Below are 20,804 nucleotides of genomic sequence, written 5' to 3' on the forward strand. Positions count from 1 at the left end.
TTTTTTCTCTTCCACTTCACTTCACTTATGCTTTTATTTAGTGCCTCCTCGAAATGGGCTTCTAAAACTGGGCTCTGCCACCGTTCTTGGATTCCATCTTTGTGTGTCTCTGCTCTGTTCTTTGGGTATCATTTGGGTTGTTCGGTACAAGACGGATACGGAGAGTCACTTAGAGAAACTGTTAGAAAGAGAGGGGACGGGAAACTATTGGCAAGGTGTGTGGAGAAATTGAAGAGAAAAGGGGCGGAGTTCGCTAGTTACAAACAAAAACTTTCCAGTTATAAAACAAAAACTTCAGCTCTAGTTCGCCAGTTACAAAAATAAAAACTTCACCAATTACAAAATAAAAATTTCAGCTCTAGAGCTCAAGTTCGCCAGCTACAAACAAAAACTTCAGCTCTACGCCACTTACAAACAATAACTTCAGCTCTCGCCAGTTACAAAAACAAAAACTTCAGTCACGTCTAGTAGAATGTTGAAGTTTTGCGTGATTACCTTTGCTACTTCAGCCCCGTATGCTGAAGTTACGCGAAAAAATGGATACACTTGCAATTTTTTTTTGCAAAGCGGGCACAAGTTAAAACGTGATTCAAAAAACGGGTATAGATGCAAATGCCCCTAACCATTTTGCCACCTCTAGTTGGTTATATAACATACTAAGCTAGCGTTTGAATATAAATTTGGTTGAAACTTGAAAAAATAAATTTTTGAAAATGAGATGAAAAATAGTTTTTGAAAGTCGAAATTGTGTTTGAAGATGCATTTTACTTGAAAAGAATTTGAAGTATTTTTAGTAGAATTTCAAAAACTACTCTAGAGCTATTTTAGGGATTTAAAGATTTTGTTTTCAAAATCTACCAAAAAATAATTAAAATCTATAAATAAACAAATATTTAAAAACAGAATTAAAAAAAAAATGCCAAATTCTATGGCCAGACGGAAGCAAAGAACTACTCCCTATTACTTTTGGGTGAATGAGTCTATACTTTGGAACAATTCAATCTCCTCGTTGGCCTCCGTCAGATCTTTGTATGTTTGAAATCAGAAAGGGAAGGAACAATTTCCTTGAGGAATTCACCTCAATAATAGTAACATTCTTGTATATTTAGAAACAGTGACGGCTTTATACGACAAATCATTTTCTCTTTAGTACTATTATTTTCTTCGGTCCACTTAAACTGATTTTATTATTATTATTTTCACATATATTAGAAATTTACTTTATTGAAAATATAACAAACTACTCCTTGATTCTTTACTTCGAGGGTAACTTTAAAAAAAAGTTAATTTATTCTTAATATCTGAAGAAATCAAATATTGTGAACCACAAGACCAAAAAATCAATTAAAGTCAGGTAGAAGGAAGTATTTGTTAGGTCATTGGCGTGTTAGATATGAAACTTTATGTTGCTTTGACCTACAAGTGGATGCAGAGAATTGGGTTTTGGAAAAATAGAAAAACAAATGATTGATGAGAATTAAATTGATTAGTGCTCGGGGGCGTGGTCTGATGGTCTTTTTGAGAATAAAAAGGCAAAACTTGACGATTTTCTTTGTGAAAGACTTTGATTATTCCACTCAATTGCTTCCTTGTTTATCTCCAAATTTCACTACAAATGGAAACATTGTTTCCCAAGATTATCATTTCCTTCCTATTAAACCTGTTTCCATACGCTTCTCCTTCTCGTCTTCGTTTTAATATTCAGAAAATGGAGATTCAACACTATGTTCATTTATCTACATGCTCGTGTATTGACTTTGAAAATTTCTTTGGAAACAACTTAAACAAACACTTTTTTTTTTCCTTGAGAACTTAATAAATTATTGAGTTTGCAAACTATAAAACAAATGCCAACTGAAATTGACATTTTGGTACGCTGCCTTACTAGTAAGTTATAGAATCCCAAGATAATTGCCCTATGAAATGTAGGATCCTGCAGTCAAATTGAGAATTCCCTATTGAGAAAGCTGCTTTCCAAATTGAGTTCAAATTTAATCAACTAATTCACACTCAGTTTTGGAACGTACGATTACCAATTGAAACGTTTATTCAGTCCAAGTAGCTCTATCGAGCAAGTAGTTTACACGTTACATTAATCGTAGAAGATAGTAAGATACTAATGAATAGGTTGATTTCGTCCGACTTAGCAAACACCAAAATTGATCAAGAAAAAAAATGTTTTAAACTGCTATGAGTTACATTAATATTTTACATCAAAGGCTATTATGTTCATTGTTGCATTTCAAGTTTGAGATGCAATCAATTTCAGATAAATCAACAGAAGTTTTAGTGTTTATGTAACTAACTTACAATGGAATAGGGTCAAAACTGGCCCTAAACTATTCGATTTGGTACAAAAATGGCATCAGTTCACCTATTAAGCCAAAAAATGTCTCTATCGTTATCTTAGTGACTCAATTATGCCATTATTAACTAACGGACTTCTTTGGAAAATATTTTAGATTAATATCCACGTGTCAATGTCTCATTAGTTTAAACTTAATTCTTTACCAAAAAATTTACAAAAAAAAAAAAACATTATGATTTCTTCGGACTCACCAAAAAAAAAAAGACATGCCCCATTGCCAACTCCCCTTTATTCTCCAATCTCCATGAAATTGAATTAGTGGAGGAGATAATGAATTTTTTCTCACACATTTTATGCCCATTTGATTTCATTTAATGAATTACTTTCTAAGTCATGATCCCAAATTTCATTCTCATACCCATTTCATTTTATTCCCAACTCAATATTTTCTTGCTTAAATTGTTACTTTTCTTGTTGTTGTGGTGACGCAAATTCTTTCAGTTGCAGAATCTAAAAGATGAAGAAGAAGTTACATTGTCTTTTAAAAATTGGGTTTGGATTAATAGGTTTTAAAATTCGGGGGGGGGGGGTCCTTTTTTTTGGGCGGGTCAGTCAGAAATGGTGATGATGGCAAATGTTTTCCCTCGTCCGATGTCGAGCCTAGGCTCTGATACCAACTGTTACGCAACGCCTTCCTGATGATCTTTGGAAGGGCAACGTAAGGCTAAGCAACCGATGTCAGTGCGGTTGCTGTCCGCCAATGAGGTCCTCGCCGCACGCTAGACTAGATTGTCAGTGCCGTGCGGGAAAACCAATGTCGTGAGCAATTGCGGAAGCTGAGAGAGAATTGGGTTTTGAATGCTGATGATGATTTTATTGATGACTGAAAATGATGATTACAATGATGTGGTGTCGAGGGGGAGAGACACCAGAAAATGCTGATTGAAATGTTTGATTGTTTGGTCCCCCTTTTCTCCCATCATCAGGAGCATGTTGGCATATGGTACCAGTATGGTGTTGGTTTGCCTCATGAACTCCAAACCCACTATGATGTCGAAGTCATCTATGATTGCGATGCGCAGGTCGATGCTTCCTTTGTATGGGCCAAGTTTCACTGGGACATTTGTAGCTGTTCCACCCAATGTCTGAGGTGGTGAGTTGATAGCCTTGACGCGGCCTTTGCTCTTTTGCACAACAAGACCTAGGCGCTCTACTTGCGTTGATGACAAGTAGTTGTGGGTGGCACCCGTGTCTATCAAGGCGTGAAGGGGCTTGCCGTTCACTTTCAATTCGACGAACATTAGGGTCCTCGCTTGTTTAGGAGGTCTTTCGTCCATCTTTTCTTTCCCTTTCTTGGTGATCGGGACTGATGTTTTCTTAGGAGGACATGCACTGGTCCCCGCTAAGGCATGTGGGATAGAGCCAACAATTGCATTGAAGGCGCCTACCTGGTCGTCGTCTGATGAGTCTGATGTGTCTAACTCATCCTCGACCGTCTGATGAGCATTGACCTTGATGTTTGGGCATTCATTGTTCCAATGTGCCCCGCCGCAATGACGGCATTCTGAGGGAGGCTTTCTCCCCTGATTGTTGTTGATGGATGCAGCACTGTTGTTGTTGGAGGGAGGAGTCTTAGTTTTGGATGCACTCCGATCTCCCCCACTTTTGCTTGGGCCACCATTGCTGGGATGGTGCCCGTTGAATCCCCCTCGGACAGACGGCTGGGGCCTGTCGTTCTGAGTTCCCAAATGATAATCGCCAAGGCATTCTGCAGCTTGAATGGCCTTGGGCAGGGTGTCTACCCGTTGTCGCTGTAGTTCCATACGGGCATGAGGTTTCAAACCTTCTATGAATGCGAAGAGTTTGTCTTTGTCCCCCATGTCGCGTATGTTTAGCATGAGTGCGGAGAATTCGCGCACGTACTCCCTCACTGATCTGGTGTGGCGGAGGTCCCGTAGCTTTCTCCTGGAATTGTATTCCACATTTTCGGGAAAGAACTGCAGGCGTATGGCTACCTTCAATTCGTCCCATGTCTGAAGAGTATCTTCACCGGCCTTGATGGCTTCGTGTTTGACCCGCCACCAAAGTTTGGCATCGCCCTGAAGATACATGGCAGCAGTCGCTACCTTTTTGGATTCCTCCAAATGGCCCACGGCATCGAAGTATTGTTCGATGTCGAAGATGAAGTTTTCCACTTCTTTAGCATCCCGGGATCCGTCGTATGGCTTTGGCTCCGGTATCTTAAGCTTTTGTGGAATGGGGGTGAGGTTTGCTGCACCCCTGATGTGATGGTCGCCTTCTCGAAGTAGGCTCTGTAAGGCAGCATTGACAACGTTGAGCTTGTCAGTCAAGTCGTTTATGGTTTGCTGCATGGCAGTTAGTCTGTCTGCCTCATGTTGCTGATGGGCTAAATCGTCGGCACGCTCCTGTTGGAGGTCCTCAAATTTGCCATGAATATTGGCAGTTTCGATGGCTGCCGTTTGTCGGTCCTCGTCAGAGTCACGACTGATGTTTGCAATGTCATTTTCGGCCTGCCGCATTCGGCGGTCCAGGTCGTCCAACCTTTGCACTAGGTTGTTGTTTTGATCAGGCACCGTATCCACGATGGGTCGTAATCGGTCAACCGTCTCTTCTAGGGATGCTAGACGCTCCCCATGATTCACCATGGTCAGAAATGGTGATGATGGCAAATGTTCCCTCGTCCGATGTCGAGCCTAGGCTCTGATACCAACTGTTACGCAACGCCTTCCTGATGATCTTTGGAAGGGCAACGTAAGGCTAAGCAACCGATGTCAGTGCGGTTGCTGTCCGCCAATGAGGTCCTCGCCGCACGCTAGACTAGATTGTCAGTGCCGTGCGGGAAAACCAATGTCGTGAGCAAATTGCGGAAGCTGAGAGAGAATTGGGTTTTGAATGATGATGATGATTTTATTGATGACTGAAAATGATGATTACAATGATGCGGTGTCGAGGGGGAGAGACACCAGAAAATGCTTTCAAGCAAGCATTTTCTGGTGTCTCTCCCCCTCGACACCGCATCATTGTAATCATCATTTTCAGTCATCAATAAAATCATCATCATCATTCAAAACCCAATTCTCTCTCAGCTTCCGCAATTTGCTCACGACATTGGTTTTCCCTCATGGCACTGACAATCTAGTCTAGCGTGCGGCGAGGACCTCATTGGCGGACAGCAACCGCACTGACATCGGTTGCTTAGCCTTACGTTGCCTTCCAAAGATCATCAGGAAGGCGTTGCGTAACATAACACATGGATCATTAGATTTTTCTATTTCTTTTAGATAAGTCCTTTAGTAATAGGGGCATAATTTCGTCACTAAGATAACGATGGATTTATTTTTAGCTCAATAGGTGGATGAAAGTCATTTTTGTATCAAATCGAATAGTTTAGGGGTAGTTTTGACTCTTTTCCGAATTTTCAATTGCTTTGTAGTATACAATTATAAGTTTCAGCCTTTGAAGAAAAATTAGTTGAGGTAGTTGCTCGTTAATACTTTCCTCACATGAGATGGGCTATGATACTCACACGTTTGGGACTTACCTTGTTTGTGTTGAAATAGAACCCACTGGAATGGCCATATTTTTGTAAAAATAGCCAGTGCCTTGGGGTGTTAAATTGAGCTTTACACATTTGATCGTACCACTAGTCAAATATACAAAAATATACACTATTTTATCTAAAGAAATTATATTATACATTAATATTCAAAAAAATATAAATTTTTCAACTATTATTTTGAGTGACGGATGTACTGTGCAAAAGTTCCTCTCAAATTTCAGGGGTGAAACTCCATGACAGTGGCTAATTTTCAATTATAGGGGCTAAAAAGTGTCTATTTATGAATTTTACCCCTTGTTTGTCCAATAACGTGGGCTAGACAGCAATATTGGGCCTTATAGATGTACACAACACGGGCTGAAATTTTATTCTGCTAACTCGAGTTTCAGCCCACAGAATCCGAACCGCACAGAGCTCCTTGTCTCATCCTGGCCGTTGATTATTCTTTATAAATGATTTAACACTTCCAGCAACTAGGGTTTTTATCTTCTGTCAGGCCAAGTGATTCCGGCACACTCACAGATCTGTCCGCCGTTGCCGAACACTCAGAGGTACTCTTCTCTCTCTTCCATTCCCTCTTCAAAACTCACTTCCCCTCAAATTTACGCCAAATTTCCATTTGTTAAAGCAATTTATTATCTCTGTTTTACTAGTAAGAAAATATGCGTAAAACCGAATTTTAATACCTGAGAATTTACAGAAATAGACGTTTTCTGCTGCATTTTACTTGTTTAATTAGAAATGCATGAATTAGTTCAAATTTGTTATTTTAATCTTTCTGAAGTACCACTCCATACAGTATAAATAAAAAAATGACGAATGCTCATACTTCTGAATATAGTTAATTAAGCAGGTAAACTAGCTGTATATCTCAATGCCTGTTTGATTGAAAGTCGTTCCTATATTGTATCATCAGGATAGAGCCTAAGAATTTCAGAAGAAGTGTCATTTTTTTAAATTTTTATTTCCTAGTCGGTTAGTTTCTGCAGATTATTTATAGTGGTTTTAGGCTTATAGCTGAATCAGTTGATTGATTAGATCTGTGAAGATGTACACGTCAAGGCAAAAGATTCACAAAGACAAAGATGCTGAACCTTCTGAATTTGAGGAGTCCGTTGCACAGGTTTTGTGTTGTTCTTAGTTGACCGTTCTGGTTATTGTTTAGTTTCAATCCGTCCTTTGATAATTTTGTGTTTGTGGAATGAAGATATAAATTTTGTTGTTGAACAGGCTTTGTTTGACTTGGAAAACACCAACCAAGAGCTGAAAAGCGAATTGAAGGATCTATACATCAATTCAGCAGCGTAAGAGTGGTGTTAACAGATTTTTTGTTAGTAAATATGTATTGGATTGTTCTGTGATAATTAATTTATTTGGCTGCTGCTGCAGTCAAATTGATGTGTCTGGAAGTAGGAAAGCTGTTGTTATTCACGTGCCATACAGACTGAGGAAAGCTTTCCGCAAGGTTCATGTCCGGCTTGTTAGGGAGTTGGAGAAGAAATTCAGTGGAAAGGTAACCATCTACCATTTTCTTCCTCTAGTGTATTATGCTTACTGCTGTCACTGACTTTTATATGTTTCAAGTTTGTACCTGGAAATCTATTCTTAAATTATGCCACATATTGTTATTTTATTTAAGATTATTGACATTATAGTGATTTGCAAGAGTAGCATATGCATAATTCCAACGTTCAGTTGCCTTAAAAAAAGTCCACTGATGATTGTTAGAAAATATTGCCTACTTTGCTCACTGGATTCCACCAATGTATCTCTTCTATGATTGGGTAAAATATTATACTCCACTCTTATTTTATTTGTCCTCTTTGCACTATTCTCACCCTAATGCCACTCTGAAGAGTGGAAATTCGTCTAGGTATTAATTGTTGTACTCCAATCTTTGATCTTCTACACCTTGGGTTCATTCGCTGATGATTTGAAGTATTTTTATCCATGCATCTGTTGCTGTAGTAATTATTTATGCATAATGTTGGTATTCTGTGTACAGTTTAGGTTAGTAATGAATTAACTGGTGTGACTTAATTCTGAAATGATGCTTTATTAAATGGATACCAGTTTGCTTGCAGTGTGAGACATGGCTTACATGTTCAGTATTGAGTAGTCCGATATTCTTTTTATCATTATTCGATTTCTCTGAATATTCATGCAAGAATCCACCGGGATAATATGATTTTTTAGCAATTCCTGACATTCATTTCTTGTAGGATGTGATCTTCATTGCCACAAGGAGGATAGTTAGGCCCCCCAAGAGAGGCTCTGCTGCCCAGCGACCACGCAGCAGGACTCTTACTTCTGTTCACGATGCTATATTGGAGGACTTGGTTGTACCAGCTGAGATTGTTGGGAAGCGAACTAGATATCGTATTGATGGATCCAAGATAATGAAGGTATGACTGTTGAAATTAAATAGTCTTATCATGTTGCTTAACTGTTGTGGGTCTCCAATCCTACTTGGGAAACTGTAATTACTGGAGAAGTACCTATTTTTGAATTGGAAGATCCACTTTAACTATTTGTTTCTGAATGACTATTGACTCCTGGGTTATTTTAGTAGTAAATAAAGACATAATTTCAATCTGAAAAGAAGTTTCTGAAACATGTTTTAGTTTATTTATGTTTGTCACCTTTTCTCAGTCCATCATTGTGCTTGTTTGTGCTGGACAGGTCTTCTTGGACCCCAAGGAGCGCAACAACACCGAGTACAAGCTGGAGACCTTTTCTGCAGTTTACAGGAAGCTTTCAGGCAAAGACGTCGTGTTCGAGTACCCCATCACAGAGGCTTAAAACATACAAAATAGTGGTCTTGATCTCTTCGATGCAGAACTATAAATTAGTGGCTACTTTATAAATTTTGGCATTTAAATTTTGTTTGGAAGGCAGAGGACAGTGTTAAAACTGGTTTTGAGTTTCTGTGGAATTTTGTTCCAATCTGCTAGAAAGATAATTCAACTTGTTTTATAAATCTTTTACCGTGCTATTTCCACCATTTTATGCTGAACCTAGGTGTGATTATCTTTAGAGCTCGTTGATTTCCTGCTTGCAATTAATTCTGGTCCAACAGTATTCGTGCAATGTCCTATCCCTTTGTCCACCTATTGAGTTGCCATATCCTGTAGGTTTTTTTCTTGAGCGTGGGTTTGGTGATTTGAGGTGCATAATTATATGGCAAGGTGTGTGATATGTTTATTGATTTATTAGCTGCACTAGTTTTGTGATTGTTACATCAACTCTAAAAGTAACTTAAAAGCGTCTTCCTATGCAGCAGTTGCCTTATTTAGTACTCGACCAAGTTAAAATAATTTACTCTAGTTTTTTAGTGCCTATTTTGTATAAAAAATTGTTATGGAGGTCCTGAAACCAGTTTTTAACTGATTTTTTTTATTCTAGTTTTCCTACACTATAGTTTCACAAAAGTAGAACGTTCTAGTTATGTTTCGCTACGGTTACTGATGGGAATTAAGTTATATACTGTACCGAGGCTTTTGTGGAATCCTTCGTTCAGACATATTGTTATTAATAATCCTGCTCTTTTACATATACTAATTGCTAAGATGCTTGTAATACTTAGTAATCATTTTCATTTGTTGCTAATTTTACTACGCTATAGTTGAAAGAACTTCTAGGACTCCTGTGTGAATGGAACATATAGAAGTTGTTTCCTAATGTTTATGATGTGAATCATTTTTCTCCTAGTATCAAAAGGTTAAAAAGTTACTTATCTTTGTATAGAACCACTTCTCACGATTTTTCTCTTATTTATCAAGTAGTTTGTATCAGCCTTTCTTCTGTGTAGATAGATTAAAGATTAGGGGTTATATTTGTGGTTATATGCATGTATTTATACGTGTGCCTGTGTGTAAATACAGGTATAGGCAGAAATATAAATAAAGATAAAATTGAAGGTACCGATATGACATGATTGTATTGTCACTTTTTAAAAAATATCCAAAATTAGAAAGCTACTAGTTCCGTGAAGAAACTATGTTAAACTGATATGTACAACAGTATAATGTAAAGACAAATCGAATGAAGCTATGACTGGATGCATAATGAGGAAAATGTATGATACATCCTTTTGGTATATGAGATATATATTGGTCTAATTTTCGAATTCTCCTCCTGCAGCATCCTTATATGTTTGTAATTGTAAGTGCTGCAGTAATCCAACTTCTCATCCAGGAAGAGGCTGGTTCAATTCAAACTACCTGCATTATTTACCAATAGATTCTCATCAGTTGGCTCTAATTTAAACTTTTACAATGCTTCACTCTGTCGCTTAGGACATTTACAATGAATTGCCTATTCATCAATTTTGCCACGGAGAAGAACAAAAGAGAAAGAAACAACCACAAGCACATAACGATATTCTGATGATTCCACTGCAATTTCAGCAGTACTTAAGTCAAAAGGGTACAGAACGAGCAAGCAAAGATTCAAAACATATTCTTGTTTTTATTTCTATCATTTATGTGCCAGCAAAAGAAAACACAATAGAATTAGAAGAGAACTATCTCCAGAAAGAGTGATTGAGTGGCAAATGTGTTTCTTTGTATACTCATTTTAAGATCAATCTGCCCAAGACGCACATGCACATAGGAGTGAGCAGAAACACCTATATTGAAATTAGAATCCAAGGATACTTCAGTCAACAACTTCTGTATACATGTGAGATTCTTCACTCAACCATCCCGGGGGGCTGTGATGAGAAGATGATGATGAAACATAGGAGTTAACTAAAACATAAGGACTTATAATGAATGGTCTAATTAGCAGGCGTACCTCAAGACAAGATCACTAAACCAAGATATGTGGCTCCACAGAGAAACAAAAAGGAAATGAGTCCCCTGCAAAAAGATCTAGTATCATTTAAGAAGTCAGATTGTATGCTGCTTATTTAAGTTATAGGTGAGCTCACCAGATGATCCCCCAGCCAACACCAGTACAAGGACAGGGACACACTTCAGCAAACTTCTCAGCATCACTGTGGTGTACTCTTCGTGATATCAGATCATCGTAGATATCTGTATAAATTTAAAACATGTCCAGGCATCAATATGTTAATGTAAAATTTTATCAAATGAAGAAGGGTGTGAAAGAGTGTGGGCCTACCATACACAGAAAATAAGCTGTTCATTACACCTGCATTTCATTAACATTTTAATGAGTAAAAGAAAAGCTTACACACTGGAAAGAAGTCCTATGGTGCATGAAACTTTGCATAAAGGCAAAGGGACTGAAAGTTACCAATGAACAGAATGATGTACCGCAGAATTTTAATCTTTGTTGTTTCTTGCAGAATCCATACAACAGCAAGGAAGAGAACAAATCCTGACGGTTTGAGGTTCAAATATCAGTTTGGCCTAGTTTTCATAGTCTCAAAATATTATAAAAACCTTGTTGGCTGAATGATCTTACCAATACAAAGGCCGCGGAGTGTCCACTGCAGAAAAGAGACATGACATGATCAGTAAGACAAGTACTGCAACTTCATCATAGAACCATGCATATTAAGACCATTGTTATTTAAGAGATCCAATATCAACTAGCTCAAGCTAAAAAAATGTCTCAGTCCTGTTGCAAAGGAGACACTGAGATAATAATTACATTTCAGAACACCTGCTCCATTACGTTGTACACGGATTTTTTCAAAATGCACATCTAATTCATTTATGCTAGGCCATTAAGATGAATTTGAGATGCTCTTGGGAATTAATTGTCACTCACATTTTTAGCCACAAAAAGAACAACAATTAGAGTGACCAGTAAACATCCTGCTGCAATTCTTGCTGTAAGGAGCTTGGTGGACGCAAGCACTAATACCATTCCCCAAAATGCTGAACCAAGATCTATAAAGGAGAAAATAGAGTCAATTCCATGATCCAAACAAGATTGTCATGTGAGTTAACATCAGTCATTGAAAGAGAAAACTCATTATAGGCATGTTACAGTTTGTAATGTTTATTTAGACATAAGAAATATGGAACATTATTCTAGTACTAAGATTATTTACGTATCAAATCAACCAAAACAAACTAAATCAATAAGTTCACAGTTCATTTTGATAAGAACTTTGCAGCCACTGAAATTAAAATGTAACCAGGGAAGTGATAGAAATATACATCCAGCTGGCAAAATGAACCAATATACGCCACCACGTGTTTGTGTAGTGCCACCTTCGTCAGCATGAACCTGTATCCCCTCGACCTGTAGATGAATACAAGCTTCATAAAATCAGCTAAAAGAGGAAGCACAGATCCATTCTGTCACATAAGGCTGAAGATAGGACTATTTATTAATTGGTATGTACACAGTTATATATGTGGCAATGGCATAGCTAATAAAATAGTTGCTACAAAAATGTTCCCCAATCACTCAGAAATATGCTGGGTATACGGAACTAGAAACAAGCATTGAACACGAATATGTTCAGGGTTTTCTTGTTCTCACTACTGCTATGAAGCACGATAATACAACAGTTCGAACTGTAATAGTATATTACCTAACATCAATCAAAAACTAATTTTCTTTTCTGGCATTTATCTGATGAATATATTCTGGTCAGTGAAGGATGATGCAACTTCTAAAGCTAAAAATGGTGAACTATCATATTCCATCACAATATCCAACTATAAGAACACATAATTATCAGCTTCCAACAAGTGTCATATCTTTAACTATTATAAAAAACTCTCTCTCAGGAAATATGAACCAACAGCATCATATCCTAATGATTAAAAGAAAGCGAGAGGGACTCTTTACATGGCCACAAGTAAGTTTGCAAGCTATAGCATGACTAGCTTCATGAATAAACACTGTCACAAGCTTGAAAGGTAGTAGTAGCACTGTCCTCCAAAGCTGCAAGAAAAAAATACTAACAGATTATCACCAAAAGGAATGGTCACAGATAGAGCATTAAGTCACAACAGCTTAAATTTCCAAAAAGTAGAAGACAAGTAAACTTTAGCTGTTTATACTTTACCATAACTACGACATTGACACATCATAGACAATTAAGAAGATAGTGAAAATCATATCCATCCATTGCTATGGATCCAACATGTTGGACCCTCAATTAATTCGTGATCTGCACTTTTATATACTAGTTTCACTTGGTAAAAGCATCAACCCCTAGCCAGTGGCGGATATAGCACATCATCTACAAATTCAACTTAAACCAGCATTTTCGACACAAAGTGTAGATGTACTTATGAATAATCACAAAAATTTCAAAATAAATAAATAAATTTTGAACCAATAATTTTAAAAATGTAATGGATACAATGGCAAGACCTAGAGGGTGAACCATCAAATATAATTCCTAGATCCACCTCTGCCGCTGGCTCACTAGCCGGTCCCCTCCCTTCACCCGGAAGGAGGAAATAACACATCAGTGGACTTCCTGAGTTTCGAATTTATGAGAGGCAATAAGATAAATAGTACGTACTTCATAAGACACTTCATTCAACACTCACAAGTCTGAGTGTGCTGATGAAAAGAGGCCAAAGGTAATGTTGGGTGTGCGAACAAAGTCCCATCACATTGGTAGTTGAAAAGGAACCTACATACAAGATGTAGGGATCTCTTAATGGAGAGACCTTTTGGGAAAAATCGTGCGGGCTTAACCTGAAGCCGACAACATGACACCATGTTAATAGTATCTTTGGGTAATTCATTCCTTAAAAAAGCTAGCTCAACTGGTAAACCATATACTATAAAATAAATAAAAAGAAAGGAGGAAAACAGAGCACCCATAAAGACTAAAGAGGATCATTCCAAGCGATACACATAGCATTTCCACAATTAAGACCTATGGTTAAAATCAAGGAATTTTTTTTTTTATTTACGATAAAGGAATTGATTTTCCTTGAATATGTGATAGAAAAGAAAAAGGGAGAAGCAAAAGGAAGTACAGCAAGAATGACAACAGCGCAAACGCCGATAGTGGCGAGAAAGACGATTTGTTCATGCTTGCAACAATGCTTCAGCTCCCAATTTGGCATGCCTTTAGAAAGAGTACTACAATTGTTTCAATTAATAAGAAAAGGTAGTATCTTCAAACTGGTATTTTTCAGGGGCAAAGGATCAAGTATCTTCTTTTCTCAAGAGGGTGTGAGTGAGAGACTTTTAAAAGTGGCTTTATTCCCTTTCCCCAGCATAAAAAGCAAAGCAATATGGAGAAAGATGATGAGCTGCAGTTGGTGAACCTTTTACATAAAAATATTAGCGGCTTTCCTTTATATTTTTTTAGAGGGTATTGAGGAGAGAGTATAAAAAATGAGACGGCTGATAATGAATGGTAGAATCAGAAATCAGAATGGAGTGTGTTAGTTTGTTCTGAGTCAGTAGTCGGTGGCTATAACTGCGGCGTGGGTTCTTGTGTATTTTCTGAAACCCATGCCACATGCACCCAATCTCATACTTCCTTTCTACTTCCTACACTCCAATTAAGTAGTAGTAACAAATACTGACATAAGTCGTCTACATTTATTGAATCGTGTCTTGGGAGAAAACATGTTGACTCGAGCTTCAAGTTCCTCGGATCTTGGTTTTGGATCTTACTAAATTCACAACTCCCTTCTATAAAAAATCACATGTTAGCTCGGAGAAAAAAAGTGTAGGTCATTAGCAAGATTCAAATATTTGTTCTTGTCCTGAAGTAGACGAAAACATAGGAACGGACACCCTCTTGAGAAACTTCTGTAGTGCTAAGTAAAAACGTTTTGACTTGCTATCTTAACAAATAGTACCTCGTGTCCATTGTATGGGTCGAAGTCGGACCGAACAAGAATCTGCGTAAAGAGGGACGACAATGTCACTTGGGCCGAAGTCGTATTCGTACAACGCTATAGTGACAAGCATCTCGGCCACAGTCGAGGTCGTGTACTCAGAATGCTTGTACCGTGAATTGGATGTCACGACATTTCATAGGGTCAGTGTGTAATTCAGTTAAATGACTTAAGTACTCTGGCTAATGACCGTTGTGTAAATGAGAATATTTAGTATATATACTAGGTGTGAGAACGAAGAAGGGGGGATTCTCACAAATAACACACTTCTTCACTAACGGGGGATGGGAATAGGAGAATCCTACTCACCGAAATGAGAGAACGTTCAGAGCTTTGCTATTCATCTTCTGTAGCCATCATTATGGAATAAATAAAGATAATACCCCATAGTCATCAATGGTGAATTCTTTATTTCTTCTTTATTTTACATTATGGATTGACAATGCCAAGAATGAATGTAAGCTCATTATGTACCTTAGATTTCTTTCCATTATCTTAATGAGTTCAAGAGCTTAACCTTACTCAACTCTTCTTACTTATCATTCATTAATCTAGAGTTAATTATCTTTGGTTGGGATTTACCCCTTACCCATTCCTTAAAATTGGTTTAACTAAAAAGGGCTTAACATTTTTTGGTCAAACAATTTGACGCCGTTTGTGGGGATTTTCTAGCCAAAGCCTTAGTTCCCTCTAGATCCAAACATAGTCATAGCTCTATCTCCAATTCGATGAAGTTTCACCCTTTCATTATGAATGTCGACTTGCGAAACCGGTCGGTAACCCCTCGAAACCGCCAAACCAACCAAGGATAAATCCTTACGCGAAATCGGAGTTATGCCTGGTTTACACACGAAAACTGCGCTCCGCCACAGCAGCAACCCTGATGCATTGTGAATATGAGCCATCATAGTGGGACTACGACTATGCATACCAAACACGTCCGTAATCCCATTTCCAGGTTAGTACCCAACACCTCTTACATCCTGCGCATATCGCTTTCCCTCATACTATATGAGACGATGCTTATGTAATTAACTGACTAAAATACTCTTTGTCTGTATGTTTATGGATTGAGATGAACTGGGAATCGAGCTTGAGACCCTAATAGGGGGAGTGGATCGTTCGCCCACGAGATTGCAAAGCTCAACCAGTGACAAGGCTGAGCGCAAAGCCGAAGCCGACATCAAGCCAGAAACTAGTACCAGAATACAGAACAAGGCGAGCTGCGCTGCGGTACGATCCCTAGTTCATTGCCGAATGAGGGAACTCCCCAGATCCAAAGAGCCCAGCCGTCAAGGGAAACATATCCAATCAACCTCGTTCATCAGCCAAATAGCAAACCAAGGTAACAGATTATTCCATGTACTTCTAACCCGTTGTTCCTTCTTAAAAAAAAAGAGAGAGAAGTAAAATAGAGAACAGAGACATCCTCCCAAATACGCTAACGAAGGCTAGCCGACATACAGGCTCTAAGTTCCTCCCTACGACAAACGATAAATCGGGAAAACCCTCCACACCGTATCATACTACGAATAACAAACAAACGACTCAGAACAAGCCGACATCATTAAGAAGCAATCTCCATAGCCTGGGACTGGGTGGTGAGCCCATGGAACGTACAGTCTCGCCAACACAGGCAGAACATGAACACGAAAAGCTTGCCCGTGCTCGCCATAACGATGCTACGCCAATTCAGCCGACTAAATACTACAAGTCACGTCCGAACTTTGTTCAAATTAATCAATCCCCAAGGTTCCAGAAGCCCAAGAAATAAGCTCATTGCCCATCCCGTCAACAGTCTCTCCAAGCCGAGCAATGAAGGGATTAGATAGACTGGGACTCACCCCGACGCATACATAAACTATGCAGCAACGCTTGATATTCTCCAATGAAAGCAAGCTTAGATAAATCGAGACTCACCCCAACGTACGCATAAACGATGCAACAATGAGTAATACTCTCCAATAAAAGCAAGGCAGCGAGCAATATTCTTACCACTCCACCAAGCCCACACATCCCCAAGCGAAAGTAAAATTTGACCACGTTCGGTTCAACAAGCCAAAGTTTGACCTCGCTCGAACTCCTAAAGGGTTATAATTCGACCTCGCTCGGATTTATACCCTTACAGTCCCCGGCTGTCGCCAAACAAAAGTAAAATTCGACCTCGTTTGAATCAACAAGACAAAATTCAACCTCGCCCGAACTCCTAACGAGTTACAATTCGACCTCGCTCGGATTTATACCCTTACGGCCCCCGACCGTCGCCAAGCGAAAGTAAAATTCAACCTCGTTCGAATCAACAAGCCAAAGTTCAACCTCGCTTGAACTCCTAACGGGTTACAATTCGACCTCGCTCGGATTTATACCCTTACGGCCCCTGGCCATCACCAAGCGAAAGTAAAATTCGACCTCGTTCGAATCAACAAGCCAAAGTTCGACTAGCTCGAACTCCTAACGGGTTACAATTCGACATCGCTGGGATTTATACCCTTACGACCCCAGCCGTCGCCAAAGAGTAAAATTCGACTTTCGTCCAAACTAATAAAAGTTCAACCCCGCTCGAACTAACAAAATAAAAGTTTGACCTCGCTCGAACTAACAAAATAAAAGTTCGACCTTGCTCGAACTAACAAAATAAAAGTTTGACCTCGCTCGAGCTAACAAAGTAAGGTTCGACCTCGCTCGAACTAACGAAGTAAGGTTCGACCCCGTTCGAACTAACGAGATAAGATCCGACCTCGCTCGAATCAGCGAGCTAAATTCAACCTCATTCAAATTCCCAACTAAAATCAGGGAATCATCACCGGAAAATCTGGAGATCATTTTCCTAAAAAATGAATGAGAAAGAAAGTCTAAGACATGCAACCAAAGACAAACCAACTATCTTATTCAAAAGATATACATACGCAACAACGTCTTACAAAAGGCCAAAAATGGGGCCCCATATAAAGAAAAGCAAGCAACAACAAAAGATCACAAAAAAACTAAGTACAAAAAGCTACAAAAACTTCACTCGGCCTCATCTCCACCACCGTCCTCGCCAGTGTTGTAATCATCAGAAGAAAGCCCATCTTCAATCTCAGCACCCCCACCGACCTCCGGTGTCGCAGGGTCATAACCGTAGGTGAGACGAGCCTCGCGTGCCTTAACCCGAGCATCTTCAAAAATGGCCTCAGAAACGCTCCCCACCGCCCACAAACCCTTATATATATCTCGTTGGGCCTCAGCATGGACCCATATCTCGTACAAATGGCAGGGGACAACAACAGAGGCAGATTCTTGAGGGGTCTTGAGCCAACAGCTGCGCCTTCTCGGCCTCGAGAGTCACAACTTGGTCTCCCAGGCTCGAGGCATCCCGATCAAGCTCACCGATCCGCTCCTCGAGCCGTGCCTCTTTTAGTGTAGCCGCCGCCGTCTCGACTTCCCACTCAGACCCGAGGACGCGAATAGTGTCTTCCAACACCGCTGCCCTCGCCAAAGCCGCCACTCGAGCTCCATCAACCCTCTCCAACTCGGACACCTTCTTTTCTAGCTCAGTCACCTTCTCTGTCCACTATGCACTTAGATTGGAAACTCTAGTGGCATTCTACTCAAGCTCGGCTCACAAAGACAACACCTTCGCTTGAAGATCCTCGCATTCCGCCGAAACCCCTTTGCCCACCTCGAGCTCTTCGTCTTTAGCCCTAAGCAGCCCCTAGAGCTCGCTACATCTGCTGATAGAATGCACCAGATCCTCATCTTTCATCTCCAACTCCTACTTGAGGGACCGAGTATTACTGCCCGCCCTAAGCTGCGCGTGCATCTCATGGCACCTATTGCGATGCTGGCGATACTTCGTCGCCATTTTCAGAAAGACAGCGGCCCGAGTCTCAGCCCGACGAGCACTCTCGATATCCAGCATGTAACTTTGGGGAGGAAAAAAGGAAGAATCAGCGAAAGCAAATGGCACAAAATAAAGAAAATAGCAAATGGAACTCACCCTCAAGGCCATCCCAGCCACACCGCGTGACAACCTGGAATCACTAATCTCCCGAAGAGACCTGCTTTCGGCGGCGGAGCACAGAAGTTCAAATTGGGGCACCAAGTCCACCGTGTCCTCCAACAAGTTAAAGTTTGACGAAATTTCGAGCACACGGGAAGGGCTTTCTGCCCTCACATTAACCCTGGTAAAACCTTCCTTGAACATCCTCATGTCCTCAGGAACGGTATCAGAATCAGACTCATAATCACTACCACTACGCCCTTCAACCTCTCATTAACCGAAGAGGGTGTGTGGGCCTGCCGAGACGTCGATGGACCGCTCAAAACAATCGCGACAATCTCCAAACTCTGTCCCCCTGCTACGACAGCTTCTTCCACGCCCGAAACGGGAATCGCCTCCACACCCAGATCGACATCACCGCCGGTTTCAGGCACCGCCGAAATAGGGTCGCCCCTCGAGGGCATTTCAATCAAAGATGCCCCCTCTGATATTAACCTCTGCATCTTTGACGGGGCCTCTTCACCACCACCATGAGAAGGTTCGTCCGCCGAACAGACTGTGGGAACCGGAATGTCTGACCGAAGAGCAGCCTCCGAACGAACAAGTTCGGACACGAACGTGGTCCGCAGAATAACCAGATTTTGGATGCCATCCTGCACAGCTACCATTGGTACGGGCCGGGCAAAAGAAGCCAGCTGACGGAAAGCAATGACGGGAGCCCTCGCCCTTCTCGCTCCTCTCCGACATGCCAATGAGAAATTCGACCAAATGAAGATATATGGTAAAGAAAAAGATGGAGCAAAGAACAAAACAACTAAGATCGAAACAAGCTGACTCACCAGCAGAAGGTTTGCGCCCAAACCTATCATAAAAAGGCACCCATTCGCGAATCCCCATCGTGTGGGGCAGAATCGAGCTCACCAACTTGCGAATATTAGCAACTTGCGGAGGAGATACTCTCTCGGCTGCGAAAACAAAAAAAAAAACTCGACGAGGATCACTAAAGGGAGACAACCAACAACCATTTTCAAAAAATATATAATAAAAGGAAAGGAAGAGCTAAGGGTGCTCTGTTCGGACGTAGAAGAAGTTCTTCCAAAGCCGTGATTGGCCTTGTCATCCATCTTCACCACCAAACCTTTGGTTCCTCGGTGACAAAGGTGAATCATCGTGCCCCTATAAAAATAGGGGGTGAAGAGGTGAAGCATGTGTTGTAGAGAAATTCCCCGATCGGCCAGCTTCGCGTACTTGATAAGCATAAGGAAGAGTTTGTATACGTATGAGAGAGTTGAGCTGGGCACACCTCGTAGAAGCAACAGAAGTCAACCACCAAGGAAGGAAGGGAAAGCGTGTATCCGATGACAAATGGATATGCGTAAACCGCGCAGCATCTCGGGTGATGTATATGCACTATGTCACGACCCGTCGGAACCAGTTCAATGTGATCAGGGATGCTCCATTTGGTTTTGAACGCTGTGAGCACCGCGACATCTATCATAGAAATAACAGGTTCATACTCATCCTCGACAGGGCTCTTGAAGTTATTCCTTGCCTTCCTGGGCGAGGAACCACCTCATTCACGGTTGGAAACTTATCATCTTCCGGCGTAACTACACCCTCTTTATGAGGAGGTATATCAATTTCCGGCGCAAGGGCACCAACAACTCTCTCTGGGTCAGAGGATGCACTAGCCATCCCTTCTCTGATTGCGAAAATCGGGAATGATAAAGGAAAAAGGTAGCGGCAACAAGAACTTTTAACAGAAAGGGAAATGTGAAAAACTGAGGGAGAAGAAGAAAAGCTACAAAAGTCTCTCTTGAGCGATTGGGAAACATAACATTCGAGTGTAAGAGCTTCCCCTATTTACAAGGATATAAATACCCTGAGCGAGAAAACCAAACGCTGTCATTTTGAAAACAGAAAGGGCACGGGAAATGATGCAACATACAAAGAATGTGCGCCATAATGACGCATGATGAATTAATGACATTTTGAACTGATGAAACGGTTTGGTGCAGCTTTCGAAACGTCACACCGTTATCTCGCCATGGGGTGTTCCCCTATCAACCAAAACGCTCAGATTTCTCAAACTTTCGAATTGGCAAGGTCCGCCTACCGAGCTCGCCCAAG

General features: G+C 40.4%; 2 protein-coding genes across 4 annotated transcripts; one reads left to right on the forward strand and one right to left on the reverse strand.

Moving 5' to 3' along the window:
• The first annotated feature begins 6,342 nt into the window (after positions 1-6,342).
• On the forward strand, positions 6,343-8,904 carry LOC104249610 (small ribosomal subunit protein eS7). 2 transcript variants are annotated; one of them, XM_009806069.2, is made up of 6 exons: positions 6,343-6,439; positions 6,927-7,011; positions 7,119-7,192; positions 7,278-7,401; positions 8,111-8,293; positions 8,571-8,904. In XM_009806069.2, the coding sequence occupies exons 2-6, from the start codon at positions 6,937-6,939 to the stop codon at positions 8,688-8,690; spliced, it is 576 nt and encodes a 191-aa protein (XP_009804371.1). In that variant the 5' UTR covers positions 6,343-6,439; positions 6,927-6,936; the 3' UTR covers positions 8,691-8,904. The 2 variants fall into 2 exon arrangements, with proteins under 2 accessions (XP_009804371.1, XP_009804372.1); XM_009806070.2 differs by having other exon boundaries at positions 6,364-6,439; positions 6,915-7,011.
• An 898-nt stretch (positions 8,905-9,802) lies between these two features.
• Positions 9,803-14,323, reverse strand: LOC104249612 (uncharacterized). 2 transcript variants are annotated; one of them, XM_009806071.2, is made up of 10 exons: positions 13,817-14,323; positions 12,666-12,761; positions 12,026-12,110; positions 11,631-11,752; positions 11,322-11,346; positions 11,151-11,234; positions 11,016-11,045; positions 10,822-10,927; positions 10,686-10,750; positions 9,803-10,111 (listed from the first exon to the last, which is right to left on the reverse strand). In XM_009806071.2, exons 1-9 carry the CDS (start codon positions 13,904-13,906, stop codon positions 10,687-10,689), a joined length of 702 nt encoding a protein of 233 aa, XP_009804373.1. In that variant the 5' UTR covers positions 13,907-14,323; the 3' UTR covers positions 9,803-10,111; position 10,686. The 2 variants fall into 2 exon arrangements, with proteins under 2 accessions (XP_009804373.1, XP_070024760.1); XM_070168659.1 differs by lacking the exon at positions 9,803-10,111 and adding an exon at positions 10,550-10,602.
• Between the last annotated feature and the right edge of the window lie 6,481 nt (positions 14,324-20,804).

This window comes from Nicotiana sylvestris, chromosome 3, assembly GCF_000393655.2.
Source record: "Nicotiana sylvestris chromosome 3, ASM39365v2, whole genome shotgun sequence".
Taxonomy (NCBI): Eukaryota; Viridiplantae; Streptophyta; class Magnoliopsida; order Solanales; family Solanaceae; genus Nicotiana; species Nicotiana sylvestris.

Excerpts from the sequence above, each read along its gene's own strand:
- LOC104249610 (XM_009806069.2), top strand. The coding sequence starts at position 6,937 with ATGTACACGTCAAGGCAAAAGATTCACAAAGACAAAGATGCTGAACCT. Across the intron at positions 7,012-7,118 it reads TTGAGGAGTCCGTTGCACAG|GCTTTGTTTGACTTGGAAAA; the intron begins GTTTTGTGTTGT and ends GTTGTTGAACAG. Across the intron at positions 7,193-7,277 it reads CTATACATCAATTCAGCAGC|TCAAATTGATGTGTCTGGAA; the intron begins GTAAGAGTGGTG and ends CTGCTGCTGCAG.
- LOC104249612 (XM_009806071.2), bottom strand. The coding sequence starts at position 13,906 with ATGCCAAATTGGGAGCTGAAGCATTGTTGCAAGCATGAACAAATCGTC. Across the intron at positions 11,235-11,321 it reads ACTCCGCGGCCTTTGTATTG|GATTTGTTCTCTTCCTTGCT; the intron begins GTAAGATCATTC and ends TCAAACCGTCAG. Across the intron at positions 10,751-10,821 it reads GTTGGCTGGGGGATCATCTG|GGGACTCATTTCCTTTTTGT; the intron begins GTGAGCTCACCT and ends ATCTTTTTGCAG.